Here is an 18,332-nt window from a genome sequence, read left to right on the forward strand (position 1 = left end):
TTAAAATACCAGTGTGGATTGATTTATATTGCCATTTTTGTCTTAAATTCTTTAAAATGCATATTCCTGTTTACTCACTCAAGTTTGTTCTAATCTTGTTTTATATTTTTACTTCCTTTATTTTTCCAAACAAAGACTGATTCTCATCCATTAATGTAATTTGGAACTTTTTCTTACATAGGTGGATGCATTTGATCAGTACATTTTTAGAGTCTTAATTTTTACATTTTTATTATAATAAAAAAATTGATGCATGACTTTCCTAGATGTTTGAGATTTATGTCCAGGTGCATTTGGATGCATAAAAGCAACATTTTAAAAATTCTATTAAATAAAACAACTGCAAGCTAGCTGGTATCAAAACATGTTTGGCACTTAACTGATTTATTAAAGGAAGTATGTGAACCGAACTGGTTGTTTCTAGTCATCTCGTCTTGCATAATTTTAAAACTGACGTATCATCTTCTCAACTCTTATTTTTAACTGTGGATTGGGAGGGGAGAAATAAACTTCCTTGCTTTTTTGACACCCAATCTCTCTCACTTTTCAATGAACTATTATTTGAATAAACTGAAAAGAGAAAAATGCTGACTCTACCCTTGCAGAAGAATCTAAAAGTCTGGGATAACTGGTTCAAAATAGTTACTTTATGCTTAACAAGCTCCAATGTAATAATGGCTTGCCCTTGATTAGAATTTCAGTTACAAAATGCACTGCTTGTTTTTTCAATTAATAATTGGAATATGTTTAGATGTTAACGTAAGTTGTCGTTTAAATTACAACATTAAAAAAAAAATCAGTTTGATTGTTTTCCACCCTTAAGTTTCAAAGGACTAATACAATAAGAAACACAAGTCAACTATGTAGAACAATATTAAGTTCTAGACCACTAGATGGCTACCTAATCATTTAGAAAACCTGTTTCAAGATCCACAGAATTATTGTGTTGTCTTCCTGTTTAGTTTAAATGTCTGTCAGTTTTGTATCATTCTGTTAGACGACTGCAAAGAACACCACCACCTCCAACACAAGACAGAAATGTTTTTCCACAGACTTTTACATGAGCTTGGTGAAGTCCCGCTGTAAATGCAACATATAGCCTTTATGTGGGTAAGTCATTACACTCAGGTGGTACTTTCATGGTCCCAGTAAATGCTTGTTTTTCTCATTCTGAGACTTGCTCCACTCTTATTTTCAGTACCTGCACTGAAGCTATAGATTTGTCTGTACCAGCAAATCCTCCCCACGCCCAAGCAGCTTAAACAAGCCTGTGTGCATGTTGGTGTACCTTCTATGAATTCCCTGAACAGCAGCTGCTTTCATTGTTGTTATTGTGTCTGTACTGAAGCCTTTGCCTAAATCAGTACAACGAAAAAGCCTACCTCTACATGACAATGTCTTAACATTCAAGTGTAAGACTTGCATATAAACAGAGCTGTCATTATGGAATACAAGTTAAGTCCACAATGTTTTCTTCATGACTGCTTCCCTTAAAGTACTGTTGACCAGTAGCTGTTTATTAATTGCCATTCTGGAATGAGACTGGCCTAGAATGAAAAAGACCCAGAACCTGCCACACAATAGAGTGTCCATATTCAGAAATCTCCTTGGTACTTTTAAATACAATATTGCCATCAAATGCTCTCATTACCTTCTTCCCCTTTAGGTTTGAGCTTCTTAAGAATGAAGCAAATTCCTTCCTTAATTAAGTAAAAGGGTAGATGGCTTCTATGCTATAAAACCCTGTAAAATACATATGCAGCAAACTAATAATTTGCTTTGCCATCACCTAAAACAGTCTTACTGTAGCTTTCTTAAGCTCAGCATCATTTGACTGAGAAATCTGTTCCCATATTTTGTGGACTTTCTTGCATTTCCAGTAAAAGCTGTTTCTTTTATTATACAGGCACGTTTAGTAAACACTGAGTTTGGCCTAGGGGCTGCAAGCAATGGGATACCAATAGCTGGAGGAGGATGAAAATTGAAAAGCCAGTCATACTGGGCTGCTTGAACCCAGACACCCAAAACAAAGCAAAAAGGAGAGAGGATGTTCAAGTCTAAAAATGAAATTCCAAAGCCTAATCCAGCCTCTGCAAGAGGGGAGTTAGCTACCTTTGCTAGAAGATAAGGGGTATGTTGGCAACTGATCACAGCAGCACTAGAACTTGGAGGACACCAGCACTCCTCCCACCCACCCGCACTGTAAAAGGAAGATGGAGAAGGCCTACAGATAACGTGAGGCCATGTTAGCCACCCTTCTTCCAAGTTCAAATTCATGCAAGCACTTAAGGATGCTGAAGGCTGTACTCTCTGCAGCTCTTCTTGGCCAGCGACAGTGCCTGTAATGCAGGCTACAAGACAAAAAAGGCTACTTTCTAAAATGTAAGTAACATATAGTATAATAGCAAATTAGTGTTTGCAGTTCAGATATCTATCCCTATTGTAGCAAACCTGTTGCACTGAAAGAGCATTTTGCAATACAAATGTTCTTATTGCAACTTCCACATTTATTTACAAGAATCCATTCTTCACTTTGTCGCCTGAATATCATGAATCACTAGCAATTTGAAATACAAGTTTTAAAACATGGCAGTGCAGTACAGAAACAATGTGCTTTGAGATTTGTGATGAAGATATTCTCCCTACAATGGTACTGAATTTCAGATTCACCCACAAAAAACTAGAGCTCTTGGTTCCAAAATGATACCTTTTATTAGACCAACTGGGAAATGGCAAGAAAACTGTCCTTTTCTGCAAGCTTTTGGGATCCAAGTCCCTTCATCAGGCTCTGGGAAAAGTATAGATGGTACAAGATTGTAAAGAGTCCCCATCGGTAGGAAATAAACTTCATTTTTGCACAGAGGGAGCTGAAGAATATTTGTTCCTATACTCTGCTCCCTCATCCCTTCTAACAATTATTTAATGTCAAACTTTGGTCATGTAAAATTTCAGTCAACTGCTGGTCTCTTCAGGAAAATTCAGGCATGTGAACTTGTAGTGGTCTATGCCAAAAACTGCTCAATAGTTATATAAGCAGTGTATAAAATAGTCGCTCTCTGTTCAATGCAATGTTGCCTTGCCTTACAGTTTCTCAACTCTACTGCTGGTTTCAATTTCAAGTCATCTTTCCCTCTAAGAATATGCATGATATTCTTATAAATACCAGCATTTTAATTCCATATATAGTACCTACCAAATGTTTAACATCTGTGGTGGCTATAATAGGGTAAACATTGAATAATTAAAATATTCCAATGAACCACATTTAAATATACAAATGAAGCTAGAAGGAAGGCAACTTAAGGCAAGGTCAAGGCAAATGAAATTTCAACAAAGCTGTCCTGTCAAGATACCTATTGTAAAACTAAGGTCAATTCAAAGGCAAATACTGTACTGCACCAAACTAATCAATAGGATAGTGTAGGCCTGAAACAACCTTAGCAAAATGCTTATCATAAGTAATGCCATTTTGTGACTTGGCATAACTAATGCTGTTAACTAAAAGTAATAGCAAGTGTTTCATAGTTTAGGGTGACCTCTTTATAATCCATGTCAGTAAGAATATTGAGAGGATGTGTGCTCACAGTCAGAGAAAACAGAATGCAGACAGCAGCCGAACAGGAAGATGACTGCTGTAAAAGGTGATTAGTCAGAATTTGTGGTCTGATCACATGAGAGACATAGAAGAGAACTGTAAAAGAATATATAAAAACTCAGAAGAGAACTTAGTTTAGAGAGTAATGAGCATGAAAAGGAACAACACCTAATTGCACCCTAATGCTGGGACAATGCCTGGCCATGCAAGTCTTCATGTACCATTTGGAAGGACTACGTAAGACTACCTCTTTGGGCGTTTTATTGTAAAAGTAGTTTTACTTGTGTGTTCAATACATTAGGAGCAGAGGCCAGAATATTCTCGCCAATTACTGTAAACTGTTCATACCCACATCTTTAATTACTTTAGTGCAACAATAGAGAGGGCTGAACAGTGGTAATGCTACATGCCACTAAGAAAATTGTGAACATATACAAGCTGGAAGATTTCAGTGAACTTCCTAGCTGCCCCCCCCCCCCCCCCCAAAAAAAAATCACATCATACAACTAGGTAAAGGTTGAGGTAATACATAGAAGAGATTCAGGTTAGAAGTGGCAATTAAATAATATACACTATGTGCATAAGTAACTACAACTCGTTAGTAGCTTAAATCAGGATTAGGACACATCTTTCAATGTGACAATAGATACTATGGCAGGACAGTTATGTTCCAATTCAAAAATAGATCAAATCAGCAAGTGTCCGTACACATCTTTGGCAATAACAACACTGTTAGACTCCAGATCATTTTTCTGCTTATTTTCTTTGGTTTAGAAACCACTGGAAAACTTGATCAAGGATTTTTCATTTGAAGATTTGCTGCTTGGTTGTCTGAATACTTAACAACTGAGCTCTTTAATAAAGAACCAGCAGCCTCACTGCCACTAAGTTGTTGCTGGAATTGAAAAACTGAAAATGTTAGCCACTTTGTTACGTTGGAAGATAGATTTCAGCTGGATAACATTTAGACATGGTGACGTCTTCCAACAATGGTATTCCTGTTTCCATAAAATCAATCAAATGTAAAGCTCCAAGAGACCATGTAAGTTGTGCATGTCTAGACAGATCTTATTCTAAAAACAGAAGAAAACATAGCTTCCTGTGTAAACACTTAAATTTTCTACAGGGGACACTTTAGACATGAGGAAGAATGTTCTAAACTCCACACAGACCAAGCAGTACTCTGGACCTCAGCTCTACCGCAAATGGACTAAATGTGGGTTGAATACCCACAGTCTTAAAGTTCTGGCATTTAACCTGTATACTTTTTTATGTATAAATGAAATGCATATACTTTAGACCAACCAAAAGCTTTTCTCATATTAGTAAAATGCTGTAGAACTAGCAATTCTTTAAGACTGAATTCTGATTAACACCAAGGTGTCATTTTTAACGTACACCTAGAATTTATCCCAGCCTAAGAAACACATTTAGGTGGGATGTGCTGTCAAAGTCAACAATGCAAAGCACATTCGCTTCGCTAAAATTTATCCCCTTTTATTGTTTAATTATCAGTCTAGAACAAAGGTCTCAAGCATATCTGTACTTTTGGAAGCTTTAAAAAATAACCAGGGATGTGTTTTCAAGTAGAAGCTAGACCTTATTCCATATCTGCCCAGACTATTTTAACTCAAAAGATTCAGAATGCTGTCCATAACTTGCATTATCACATACAAGATGCTTTCAGGGTTTTTGTCTACCTTATAATGTAGCAGTAGGTTTAAAAACCTCAGAGCAGCACTGCTGAGGTCATGTCCCTCCATACTGCAATTTTCAGTTTTCCACTTGAATTCTGGAGAAATCCAAGAGACTTGTTCACATGCAGTCAACCACATTGTTGGATCCTTGACCCACATCTCGGATCTGGCTACAAAGACAAGAACACACAGCGACACCTGCCCCAGCTCTGCAGTGAGAGACAGATCCCACAAGCTCCCACCTAGAGAGAAATGGTAAAAAAAAAATGACAAGCAAAGAGTACTGTAGGGGGGAAAACTAATAGCAATGTTAGCATTAAAACTGGAAAAAATTGTGTGTTTTAAGAAAGATTCCTTCATTGCAGAAACACTGAAAAGATCCTGTTCCTTGCATTTAAGCACGTTATGCAAATTTTACCACTTAATTTAACCTACATCTTCTCACAACTCTTATTTACAGTATTTTAATAGATTCAAGATTTGAAAACTTGCCTGCACTCCTGTCTTTGGAAGATGACTGCTAAGTATCTTCCTCTTTCCTGCAGACATATCACTAACGTTTCAAGATCAGAGACTAATTGAGGTGGAATCAGCAAGGTTTCTCTGCTAGTCATAACTATCTTATTCCAAGTTCTCTATGATAGATATTTTATTTTTAAAAAGAGATTGAATGAAACAGATTAATTCAACCTAGCTCTATTGTCTTACTTTGTATTATGTGAATGAGTTTTATTTATAGGGCTCTTCATAGAAAAACTTCCTACAGTCTGAGTTACATGGGTGAGGGCAAAGAATGGGAGAGATGATAAATACACTGGTAAATAAAAATATGGGTGGGTCACTTTTTTGACACTGTAGGCATGGGAGTAATACTGCTCAATATTAAATTAAGACAGCAAAACTTTAAAATTACCTGTTCACCAGTGGATCAAAAGCTTCCACTGTGTTCAGGTATGCATTGCCGTTATGACCACCAACTGCAAAAATTTTACCCATCAGCGTTGCTATACCAACTCCACCCCTGGGGGTTGTAAGCTCTGCAACATATTCCCACTGGTTACTGCGAGGATCGAACCGTTCAACAGAGCTCAGTGGAGAGTTGTCATCAAAACCACCTGCAAATAGAAACTGCATTACTATTTCATAATGTCTATATCCATAACCTAGTAAGGTTTATATCCAGCATTCAGATTATCTGTATGTATTACACAGGAGTTGTTTGAAAAATAGATCATTGTACAGCTAGCCCTACCTAAAGTAAATAAATCAATACACCTACAAATTTTGACCCCAGCAGGTTTTGAAACTGCAAGGAAAAGGCTTCCTCCTTCTCTCCAAGATGACACAGTGGTATTGTTAGAATCCCAAGAGGGCTCTCTTGTAAGGGATTCTACAAGCAAACATTCCCATAATATGTAGGCAAAACTTAAGAGAGTTGGTTTCATTTGAAACCCACCACTCTGAGTCAGCCTACGCTTGTTTCATCAGACTTGGGAGGCAGTCAACTAGTTCTCACAGCATCTAACAGTTCATAACAAGGCTATCCAACTTCTATGCCCCTGGGAGCCACACCAGGCAAAGCAGGAGGATGTTCCTCCCCACCCACTGCTGCACTATGCTTTCAAATGGGTGTGGGAGCAGAATTCTCCCACCCCTCCACTACAACACACTGGCATCATTTCCTACACAGCCCCAGGCTCACCCTCAACTCCCTGCACTGCCCACCCCCTGGGATAAGGCAGGAAGCAGAACCCAGAGACGGGAAGTGGGAGCCTAGAAATTCTGGCTGCTATTGCAGCTGGAATGATTGAGGGAGAAGTGGGGAGAGGGGAAGAGTGGCACCTGGGTAAGAGCCCAAGGGCTGCATATTAACTCTGTGGCCCACTAGTTGGACAGATCTGGTTTAAAGCTCCACTGGAGAAAGATGCAATAGCTACAGATCAATCTGGAGAAAACTGGTGATGGCAGCAAATTGGGGGAAAGGATAGGGTCCATTTGCTCCCTCTTTTATCCTTAGCTTTATGTATGGTTTGTTATTTGTTGCCTCAAGGTTATGTGGGATTCTCACTCTAAAAGGTACAGGAAGCATAATTTCCAGTTCCTTTTCCACCTATGATATGATAGGAAGTCAGGATGCTACTACTTCCAATGGCAGAATTCACAAATTATACTTTTACCTACCCCAGTCTGTCTACAGACTGAGTACTGTATATGGGGCCACATTTGAAAACCAGAAACTGAGGCTAGTATAGAATGCAGCAGCACTTCTCACAGCCAGCCTATTACTGCTCAATATTTTGTAAAGCAGGGGTGCTCAACCCCCAGGCTGCAGGCCAAATGCAACCCACAGAGCCTTGGAATCTGGCCCGCAGAGCTCCCCATGGGCTGGGAAACTTGGTGGCAGGGGAGCAATGGCAATCAATACTGTGATCCTCCCCCCTCCCAAATTCCAAAAACCACATGCTCCAAGCCCTGTGCAGCATAGCGGAGCTAGGCCATACCTGCCCCAACCATGGCTGGATCAGGGCTGGGCCATACTCCCTCCCCCCTCACAGCTGGATTGGGAGTGGGCCATGCCCCACTTCTCCCTAGGGGGTCAGGTTGGGGCCCTGTTAAATTCCATCTCCCTCTCCCAGTCTTGTTCCACAGGTGACTGCCCCAGGTGCCAGATCAGGACCACTGGCCAGATCCAGCCCAGGTCACTGCTGTAAAGCACATGAAACTTTGTGTCTGAAAAAATTTAAAATCCTGGGGGTTCAGTCTTTACTCTATGAAGCTACTTCTTTGTCTTCTTTCAGCAGTGACAAATGAAAGAAAACCAACTAACAATTTTAAGTTTATGGCGCTGCAAGCAGAGAACTGGGGACAAAAGGCCCCCAATATCACTTCCCTCTCCCTTTGGTTTATTTGAACCAAACCATCTTTTCTGTAGGCCCCCCCACTACAGAATGGATGAAGACAGATTGAACAAAGTCCAGTGGAAGGCAGTGAAAATGGTGAAGGGGGATATGACTTCTGAGGAGAGGCTGAGGGAACTGGTCTTATTGAGTCTGGGGAGGAGAAGACGGGGAGGGGATTTAACAGCAGCCTTCAACTACCTGAAGTAGGTTCCAAAGAGGATGGAGCTAGACTGCTCTCAGTGATGGCAGATGATAGAACAAGGAGCAAGTCTCAAGTTGTAGCAAGGGCAGTTTACGTTAGATATCAGGAAAATCTCTCTCACTAGAAGGGTAGTAAAGCACTGGAACAGGTTACCCAGAGAGGTGGAATCTCCATCCTTGGAGGTTTTTAAGACCTGGCTAGACAAAGCCTTTGCTGGAATGATCTAGCTAGTGATAGTCCTGCTTTAAGCAGGGGGTCGGACTAGGCCTCCTGAAGTCCCTTCCAACCCTAAATTTCCATGATGCTATGATTTCACAGTAAGCAATTCTCAGATGTATTTCAAAGTCTACTTAGACTTTCAGTAAAAGGGCTGAGTTCTGTTGTATTAGCTAATATTGAATTCTGGGTCATTTCAGTCTCTTTTTAAAAAATATTTAAAAAATGCATCTAATCTGTTAGGTATCTTATGTAAGGGAAGAGAAAAAGCTCCGGAACTCTGATTTTTACACAGATGGCTAACATTTTGCAAAGCTTAATAGTAACCAGAATGCATTTACTGATTTTTTACTTCGGTTAAATCAAACATTAAGTTCTAATACAACTTGAAGCCACATTTAAAACCTAAATTGGTCGCTGGGGGGGGGCGGGGACGACATACAATCAGCAACACGTACTTCATTGATGTAGCTGCTAAGTGAATGGAAGTACAGGCAACCCCCACTTAGCACCCTTAATTGCTTCCGGAAAAACAGAGCACTAAGTGAAACAGCGTTAAGTGAAACCAATTTTCCCATAGAAATGAATCTAAGTAGAGATGATTCATTCCTGAAGCTCCCCACTTGTACTATAAAATTGCTGAACTCCCCCACTAGGTACTATAAAATCAATTAATTCAAAATCTAAATGTATGTAAATACTTTATTTAACACTTTGAACTTTGAAATAATGTATAAGATTACAAAATTAAGTAATGAACTGTATGCACAGGTGCACTTTCACTTCTGCTCTTTCAGCTTCCTTCAACACTCAGAATCAGAGCTGTCAAGGTTAGTGTCAGTTTCAGGGAATTTTGAAGTGCTTAACTGAGGATTTTTTTGAGGGCTGGCTGCAGAGCTTGAAACCAGAGTTGTGCACTTCCTGAAGAAGGAATCCATTGATAGCTGCACTTTGGCAGCTTCTTTTCATCATAAAGCAGCCTGTAACAATTGACTTCATTGTTAACTAACTCCTCTTGCAATTGCATAACTGCACTGCATTTCTCAGGGTCATTCTCATCAAAGTAGGAAATAAAAGCTTCAAGATGTTTGAAAGCTTCAAGCCATGCCTTTGCTGGTTAAAGCCCTTGCTGTTGAACATCTTCCTCACCATCTTCCTCCTCTCCATGGCTTCGCTGCTGCTCTATTTGATGAGGTCCTCATTGCTCAATTCCTCCCTGTTGGAATCGATCAACTCCTGAATGTCCTCAGGTTCAAGTTCATCAGATCTAATTTTCCTTCCAAGCTCAACGATATAGTCCTGAATTATCACCACTGGTTCCTCAACCTCTTGGGAATCCTGGACACAGTCTGCCGAAAGCTTTCACCAGGCACCATTCATTGTTTTGGAAGGCAATTTCATCCCAGGCACTTAAAATGTTATCTATTGCCTTGCAGATATTATAGCCCTTCCAAAATTAATTTAGGCTTGGAGTACCCTCTCCTTCTGTAGCCCTGACTGCCTGGGCAAATGTTTTCCTTAAGTAATAAGCCTTAAAGGCAGCAATTACATTCTGGTCTATCAGCTGAATGATGGAGGTGGTATCTGGGGGCAGGAAAACAACTTTTACATTATCACTGAGGTCATCAAGTGTGGTAGGATGCCCTGGTGCATTGTCTAAAATGAGAAGTGCCTTGTGGTACAGATTGTTCTCAGTACAATATTTCTCAACTACAGGACAAAAATAATCCCTGAACCAACTCTGACATTGAGTCTCTGACCAAGACTGACATTGTCACCCAGGCCTTCTAGTTAGACTTCCAAATGACTGGCAGACCATTTTTAAGATACCCCTTGTGAGCCCTGGGGTTTTCTGAGTGGTATACAAGCAATGGTTTCAATTTAAAATCCCCTGCAGCATTACAACCAAGCAATAAATTAAGTAGATCCTTGGACACCTTGAAACCTGGCATCAACTACTCCTCCCTGGAAATGTAGGTCCTAGGAGGCATCCTTTTCCAGAAGAGGCCTGTCTCATCAGCATTGAAGACTTGCTGAGATGTATAACACCCCCACCGTGCAATAATTTCCACAAGCTTATTTCTATAGCTGGAAGCTGCTTGGGTGTCAGCACTAGCAGCCTCCCCCTGAACAGAAACATTATGCAAGCTGTTGCGCCTCTTAAATCTTTTGAACCACCCCTTACTTGCATAAAAAGGCTCAGAAGCAGACCCCTCAGGCAAATTTTTCTGTAAATCATCATATGAACTCTCTTAGCCTTCTTCTGAATAAGCAGCATACTCAAGGGCATACGGCGTTGAGTTGTATCCTTAATCCACACTTAACAGCCTCTCCATTTCTAACATAATCGGAACCCTACTCCTTCCAAGTTTCAAAGCATTGAAAGGAGTTGCAATTCATCCATATTTTTTTATTTTGTCTTTATTCTTCAATATGATCCTAACAGTTGACCCAGCCAAATTCAACACTCTACAGACCTCATTCTGGTGTTCCCTGCTTCAATTCGCTTCAGGACGTCGAATTTGAGCTCCAGCATTACGCTTTTTCACTGTTTTTTCTTAGCACTTGCACTCTCAGAGTCAGTTGAATGATTCAGACTCATGGTGCAACTCAAAAAAAGAAGCAAGTAAGTGGCACGAGCACGAAAGAGCACAGAGCATGAGAGTTTTTGACAAAGCAAGATGGCAATGAGGCGGATGCCCAATACCTTGGGGCAAGGAGAAAGGGATTTGGTGGTAGGGGTCTGCTACAGACCCCCACATCAAGGGGAAGAAATAGATTTCATAGACATTAGGGCTGGAAGGGACCTCGGAAGATCATCGAGTCCAGCCCCCCGCCCAAAGGGCAGGAAGTCAGCTGGGGTCATAGGATCCCAGCAAGATAAGCATCCAGTTTCATCTTGAAGGTGTTCAATGAAGGCGCTTGAACGACCTCCGGTGGCAGGCTGTTCCAGACCTTGGGGGCTCGGACAGTAAAGAAATTCTTCCTTATGTCCAGCCTGAAACAATCTTGTAGTAGTTTGTGACCATTCGACCTCGTCATCCCTTGGGGTGCTCTGGTGAACAAACGTTCCCCCAGATACTGGTGGTCACCCCTGATAAACTTGTAGGTGGCCATCAGATCACCCCTGAGCCTGCGCTTTTCCAGGCTAAAGAGCCCCAGGGCTCTCAGCCTGTCATCGTAGGGTCTGCTTCCCTGACCTCTGATCATGCGCGTGGCTCTTCTCTGGACTCTCTCAAGCTTCTCCACATCTTTTTTGAATTGTGGAGCCCAAAACTGGATGCAGTACTCCAGCTGCGGCCTCACTAAGGCCGAGTACAGGGGGAGAATGACGTCCCGGGATTTGCTTGAGAAGCATCTATGGATGCAAGCCAGCGTTTTGGTCGCTTTACTAGCCGCAGCATTGCATTGCAGGCTCATGTTCATCTTGTGGTCAATGATGACCCCCAAGTCTCTTTCTTCCATAGTGCTAGCCAACATAGCACTGCCGAGCCTATAAGGATGCTGCAGGTTTTTTTTCCCCAAGGTGGAGAACCTTGCATTTATCGGCATTGAACACCATCAGATTCTCATCCGCCCACTTGCTGAGCCTGTCCAGGTCAGCCTGGATCATCCGCCTGTCTTCTGGTGAGGATGCTTTGCCCCAAAGTTTGGTGTCATCTGCGAACTTGGCCAGTCCGCTTCTGACTCCAGTGTCCACATCATTAATGAACATGTTGAACAGTATGGGTCCAAGGACAGATGCGGGGCTCCTGAGGCAGCTCTCAGAGACCATAAAAGCTAAAGAGGCGGTAGTCATGGGGGACCTAAACTACCCAGACATCTGCTGGGAGACACAGACGGCAAAGTCCCACCGCTCACACAGGTTTCTAACCTGTGTACAGGACCTCCACCTGACACAGGAGGTACATGGTCCCACTAGGGGGAATGCCATACTGGATCTGGTATTGTCAACGGGGGATGACATGGTAGGGGACCTACAGATTGGTAGCCATCTGGGGGACAGTGATCACCTAATAATAGAATTCACCATAAGACGTCGAGCGGGTATGGTAACTAGTAGGGTGAAAGTACTAGACTTTAGGAAAGCTGATTTAAATGAACTCAGGCGATTAGTCAAGGACGCACTGCAGAGTAGGAGTTTTGAAATGATGGGAGCCCAAGAAGGGTGGCTGTGCCTTAAGGAAACGATCCTTCGGGCACAAAGCAAGATGATCCCCATGCAGGGTAAAAGAGGGAAAGGGGCCAGGAGGCTTCCCTGGCTGACCACAGAAATCCAGGGCAGCCTAAGGGCCAAAAGGGGAGCACACAAAAAGTGGAAACAGGGAGAGATCACCAAAGACAAATATACCTCCTCTGCTCGCGCTTGTAGGGAGGCAGTTAGATGGGCCAAAGCTACCATGGAGCTGAGGATGGCATCCCAAGTAAAGGACAACAAGAAATTGTTCTTTAGCTATATAGGGAGTAAAAGGAAGGCCCAGGGAGGAATAGGACCCCTGCTAAATGGGCAGAAACAATTGGTGACAGACAGGGGGGACAAGGCTGAACTCCTCAACGAGTTCTTTGCCTCAGTGTTCCTAAGTGAGGGGCACGACAAGTCTCTCACTGGGGTTGTAGAGAGGCAGCAGCAAGGTGCCAGACTGCCATGCGTAGATCCTGAGGTGGTGCAGAGTCACTTGGAAGAACTGGATGCCTTTAAGTCGGCAGGCCCGGATGAGCTCCATCCGAGGGTGCTGAAGGCACTGGCCGACATCATTGCAGAGCCACTGGCGGGAATATTCGAACGCTCGTGGCACACGGGCCAAGTCCCAGAGGACTGGAAAAGGGCCAATGTGGTCCCCATTTTCAAGAAGGGGAGGAAGGAGGACCCGGGCAACTATAAGCCAGTCAGTCTCACCTCCATCCTTGGCAAAGTCTTTGAAAAAATTATCAAGGCTCACATATGCGAGAGCCCGGCAGGACAAATTATGCTGAGGGAAAACCAGCACAGGTTTGTGGCAGGCAGATCGTGCCTGACCAATCTAGTCTCTTTTTATGACCAGGTTACGAAACGCCTGGACACCGGAGGAGGGGTGGATGTCATATACTTAGACTTCAGGAAGGCCTTCGATACGGTATCCCACCCCATACTGGTGAACAAGTTAAGAGGCTGTGACTTGGATGACTACACAGTCCAGTGGGTGGCGAATTGGCTGGAAGGTTGCACCCAGAGAGTCGTGGTGGATGGGTCGGCTTCGACCTGGAAGGGTGTGGGCAGTGAGGTCCCGCAGGGCTCGGTCCTTGGACCGATACTCTTTAATGTCTTCATCAGCGACTTGGACGAGGGAGTGAAGTGTACTCTGTCCAAGTTTGCAGATGACATAAAGCTATGGGGAGAAGTGGACATGCCGGAGGGCAGGGAACAGCTGCAAGCAGACCTGGATAGGCTGGACAAGTGGGCAGAAAACAACAGAATGCAGTTCAACAAGGAGAAATGCAAAGTGCTGCACCTAGGGAGGAAAAATGTCCAGCACACCTACAGCCTAGGGAATGACCTGCTGGGTGGCACGGAAGTGGAAAGAGATCTTGGAGTCCTAGTGGACTCCAAGATGAACATGAGTCGGCAGTGTGACGAAGCCATCAAAAAAGCCAATGGCACTTTATCGTGTATCAGCAGATGCATGACGAACATATCCAAGGAGGTGATACTTCCCTTCTATCGGGCGCTGGTCAGACCGCAGTTGGAGTACTGCGTGCAATTCTGGGCGCCGCAATTCAAGAGGGATGTGGATAACCTGGAGAGGGTCCAGAGAAGGGCCACTCGTATGGTTAAGGGCCTGCAGACCAAGCCCTACGAGGAGAGACTAGAGAAACTGGACCTTTTCAGCCTCCGCAAAGGAAGGTTGAGAGGCGACCTTGTGGCTGCCTATAAGTTCATCACGGGGGCACAGAAGGGAATTGGTGAGGTTTTATTCACCAAGGCGCCCCCGGGGGTTACAAGAAATAATGGCCACAAGCTAGCAGAGAGCAGATTTAGATTGGACATTAGGAGGAACTTCTTCACAGTTCGAGTGGCCAAGGTCTGGAACGGGCTCCCAAGGGAGGTGGTGCTCTCCCCTACCCTGGGGGTCTTCAAGAGGAGGTTAGATAACCATCTAGCTGGGGTCATCTAGACCCAGCACTCTTTCCTGCCTATGCAGAGGGTCGGACTCGATGATCTATTGAGGTCCCTTCCAACCCTAACATCTACGAATCTATGAACCCGTGAGTATTACAGTAAAACCCGTGAGGGCTAAGTGAAATGAGCACTATAGTGAAACAGTGCTAAGCGAAACAGCATTAAGTGGGGGTTGCCTGTAGTAAAAAGATAAGACCCATACTGAGGAAAAAATGGTATTTTCCTATTTTAATAATATAATTTTCTGTGAAAAAATCTGACTGACCTAGCAGCTCAACTAATGATCCATTAAAAAACATGACAAGTATAATTAGAGAAAAAGTCAGGTGGCAAGCCTGACAGTAACAGAATCTTGACAGTGCTGTCCTTCTAGCGAGAATAAAGCTATTGCTCTACTACTTCACCCCAAAACTTGTTTGGCATCCTCCTCTTGCAGTCAGGCAGATACAAATATCCTCTGCCTACAATAGACAATGCAAGTTATTCAGTAAGCAGTTAAATCAAATTTGAATACTATGCCACAGAACCTTCTGAGAGCTATAGTTTTAGTTTCAAGTATGAAGAACGACAAAATTGAAAACAAGAAGTTCCCCCTTTCAAATGGGTGATTTGTTTAGAGGAAATTAGCTTCACCACTGCACTGTGATTCAGGATCACTTGTCAAATATTAAAATGTAACACCAGCCTATTCTACTTTTACTGTAATTTTCTTATAAACACTATGATTTCCTGGCTGCAGTCTTCAGCTCTGAACAGCCTCCCCCAAACTGCATATTTATAAAAGACCCATTAAACTAAGCCACAAAGAAATCCTAGCTGCTGCAATTATCAAGAGTATCTCCTGACAGGAACTAATGAGTTAGCTTGCCACTACAGGTTTCACCACATAAACCAAATCCTAAGGACTTTTTAAAACTTTTGGAAATCTTAAGATTCTTGAATATGGATTTACATAAAAACATGATCTTGCAGTCCTCTCTGTAAAAAATATGTAGTCCATCTGTGAGGTCCAGCCTTATTTTATAGACTATTCAAGTTTCAGCATTTCCCAACACACCAATCACCTTCATTTTCTTCATTTTCAGAGATAACAGCAATATGGCAAAAACCATTTTGCAAGCAGACCTAAACCTAAGCCCTTTGCTAGCACTCCAAGTGCATCTATGACTACAGGAGTACTTCTCTTAGAGTAAATGAAACACTTTTGAAAAACCTGTATCACTTTACCATTTTGCTCCTTGAGGAACACCAAAAGGGAAATGCTACAAGAAGGCTGGCAACAAAATGGCATTCACAAAGAGAAAAGAATGGTTACTTTAAGTATAGTCAAGTGATTCTCCTAATGCATCACATGTATGAAAGACTGACTTATAGTTTCATTGTTGGTAGGGTCGGAAGGGACCTGAGCAGATCAAGTCCAAACCCCTGCCATGGCAGGAAAGGTTCTGGGGTCAAACGACCCCAGCAAGGTGTTCGTCTAACCTCCTCTTAAAGACCCCCAGGGTAGGAGCCAGCACCACTTCTCTCGGAAGTTGGTTCCAGATCCTAGCCGCCTTGACTGTGAAGTAGTGTTTCCTGATGTCTAGTCTGAATCTACCCTCTGCCAGCTTGTGACTATTATTTCTAGTCACTCCTGGTAGTGCTCAGGGGAACAGGGACTCCCCTAATGCCTGCTGGTCCCCTCTGACTAGTTTGTAACAGGCCACTAGATCCCCCTCTCAGCCTTCTCTGGTGGAGGCTGAACAGGTTCAGGTCCCTTAGCCTCTCCTCATAAGGCCTGTCCTGCTGTCCCCTGATCATGTGAGTGGCCCTCCTCTGGACCCGCTCCAAGTTGTCCACACCCCTCCTGAAGTGCGGCGCCCAGAACTGGACGCAGTACTCCAACTGTGGCCTGACCAATGTTGCATAGAGGGGGAGGATCACCTCCTTGGACGTGCTCGAGGTGCATCTGTGGATGCATGACAAGGTGTGGTTGGCCTTCCTGACTGCGTGCCCACACTGCTGGTCCATGTTCATTTTGGCATCAGTAATGACTCCAAGATCCTTTTCTGACTCTGCACTGACGAGAAGGGCGTTCCCCAGCCTGAAGGTATGCTGCTGGTTCTTCCTCCGCATGTGCAGCACCTTGAACTTGTCAGTGTTGAAACCCATCCTGTTCTCATCCGCCCACCCTTGTAGCCTGTCTAGGTCCAATTGCAGCCTATTCTTCCCTTCTAGCGTGACCACTTCCCCCCACATCTTAGTGTCGTCAGCAGATTTGAACAGGGTGCTTTTTACCCCCTCGTCCAAGTCGCTGAGGAAGATGTTGAACAGCGCGGGTCCGAGGACTGAGCCCAGGGGGAACCCACTGCCCACATCCCTCCAGGTCAAAAATGACCCATCCACCACCACTCTCTGGGTGCAGCCCTCCAGTCAGTCAGTGACCCATTTGACTGTAGGTGCCACAGTCCCCTAGTTTTTTAATGAGAATGGGGTGAGAGACAGTGTTGAAGGCCTTCGTGAAGTCCAGAAAGACTACGTCCACTGCTACCCCTGTGTCTAAGCATTTTGTGACCTGGACATAGAAGGCCACCAGGTTGGTCTGACAGGACCTGCCTCTAATGAACCCATGTTGGTTGCCCCTAAGCATAATGTCCCCTGCTGGCCCCTTGTGGACATGCGCCAGGATAATTCTCTCAAAAAGCTTACCCAGGATCAAGGTAAGACTAACTGGCCTAGAGTTGCCTGGGTCCTCCTCCCTCCCTTTTTTGAAAATGGGAACCACATTGGCCCTTTTCCAGTCCTCTGGCACCACACCAGAGCACCACGAGTGCTCGTAAAGCTGTGCCAGGGGTCCCGCAATGACCTCTGCTAATTCCCTCAGCACTCTGGGGTGGAGATTGTCAGGACCTGCTGATTTAAATACGTCCAGTCCCTCCAGAAGTTCCCTGACTAGATCCTCACTGACCCTAGGCCTGGATGCACCTCCCCTGGGGCCTGAGGGGGTCCTGGCAGACAGGCTGATCCAGTCCCTGCTCAGGAAAATGGAGGCAAAGAAATTGTTGAATAGGTTAGCTTTGTCATCTGGTGTGACGACCAGATTTCATAGAGTGTCTTGCAGAGGCCCCACGTTACCCGGTACTTTCTTTTTGCCCCCTATGTATTTAAAAAAGGACTTCTTGTTGTCTTTGATCCGGGTAGCTAGTCCCAGTTCCATCTCCGCCTTGGCCTTCCTGACCACCACCCTGCAGTCCTGAGCAATCAAGGTATAGTCCTCCCTGGTGATGGCCCCTCCCTTCCATTGGGTGTACGCCTCACTTTTAGCTTCTTTTGGTCAGTGTTATCTATTGGGGCTATTCTTATTCCTTGATGTCCTGACAGACAGAATAGGTCCAACTATCTTTCAGTTTCATATCCAATACAGCAACAGGAATCTACAGCTGTGGGGAACTGGGGCAAGGTATAGTATGCATGTGGACAATACACACAGAAGAACTATAATGTATGAAAAAAAATCATACTGCAGCTATATGCACAGATCCCATTTTGGGTATCTTGTAAGCATTTACCATCTGGTTTCAATGTG

General features: G+C 43.6%; 1 protein-coding gene across 2 annotated transcripts in view; it reads right to left on the minus strand.

Moving 5' to 3' along the window:
* Positions 1–3,839: 3,839 nt before the first annotated feature.
* The window catches only part of KLHL8 (kelch like family member 8), an 83,204-nt gene continuing 68,711 nt past the window's right edge, over positions 3,840–18,332 (minus strand). For both annotated transcript variants that reach the window (XM_014600533.3, XM_014600501.3), the window contains 2 exons: positions 6,206–6,407; positions 3,840–5,534 (listed from right to left, as the gene is read on the minus strand). In XM_014600533.3, coding sequence (XP_014456019.1) covers positions 5,411–5,534; positions 6,206–6,407 — 326 coding nt within the window. In that variant the 3' untranslated portion in view covers positions 3,840–5,410. The remainder of the gene's footprint in view (positions 5,535–6,205; positions 6,408–18,332) is intronic.

Source organism: Alligator mississippiensis, chromosome 2, assembly GCF_030867095.1.
Source record: "Alligator mississippiensis isolate rAllMis1 chromosome 2, rAllMis1, whole genome shotgun sequence".
In the NCBI taxonomy this organism is placed as follows: Eukaryota; Metazoa; Chordata; order Crocodylia; family Alligatoridae; genus Alligator; species Alligator mississippiensis.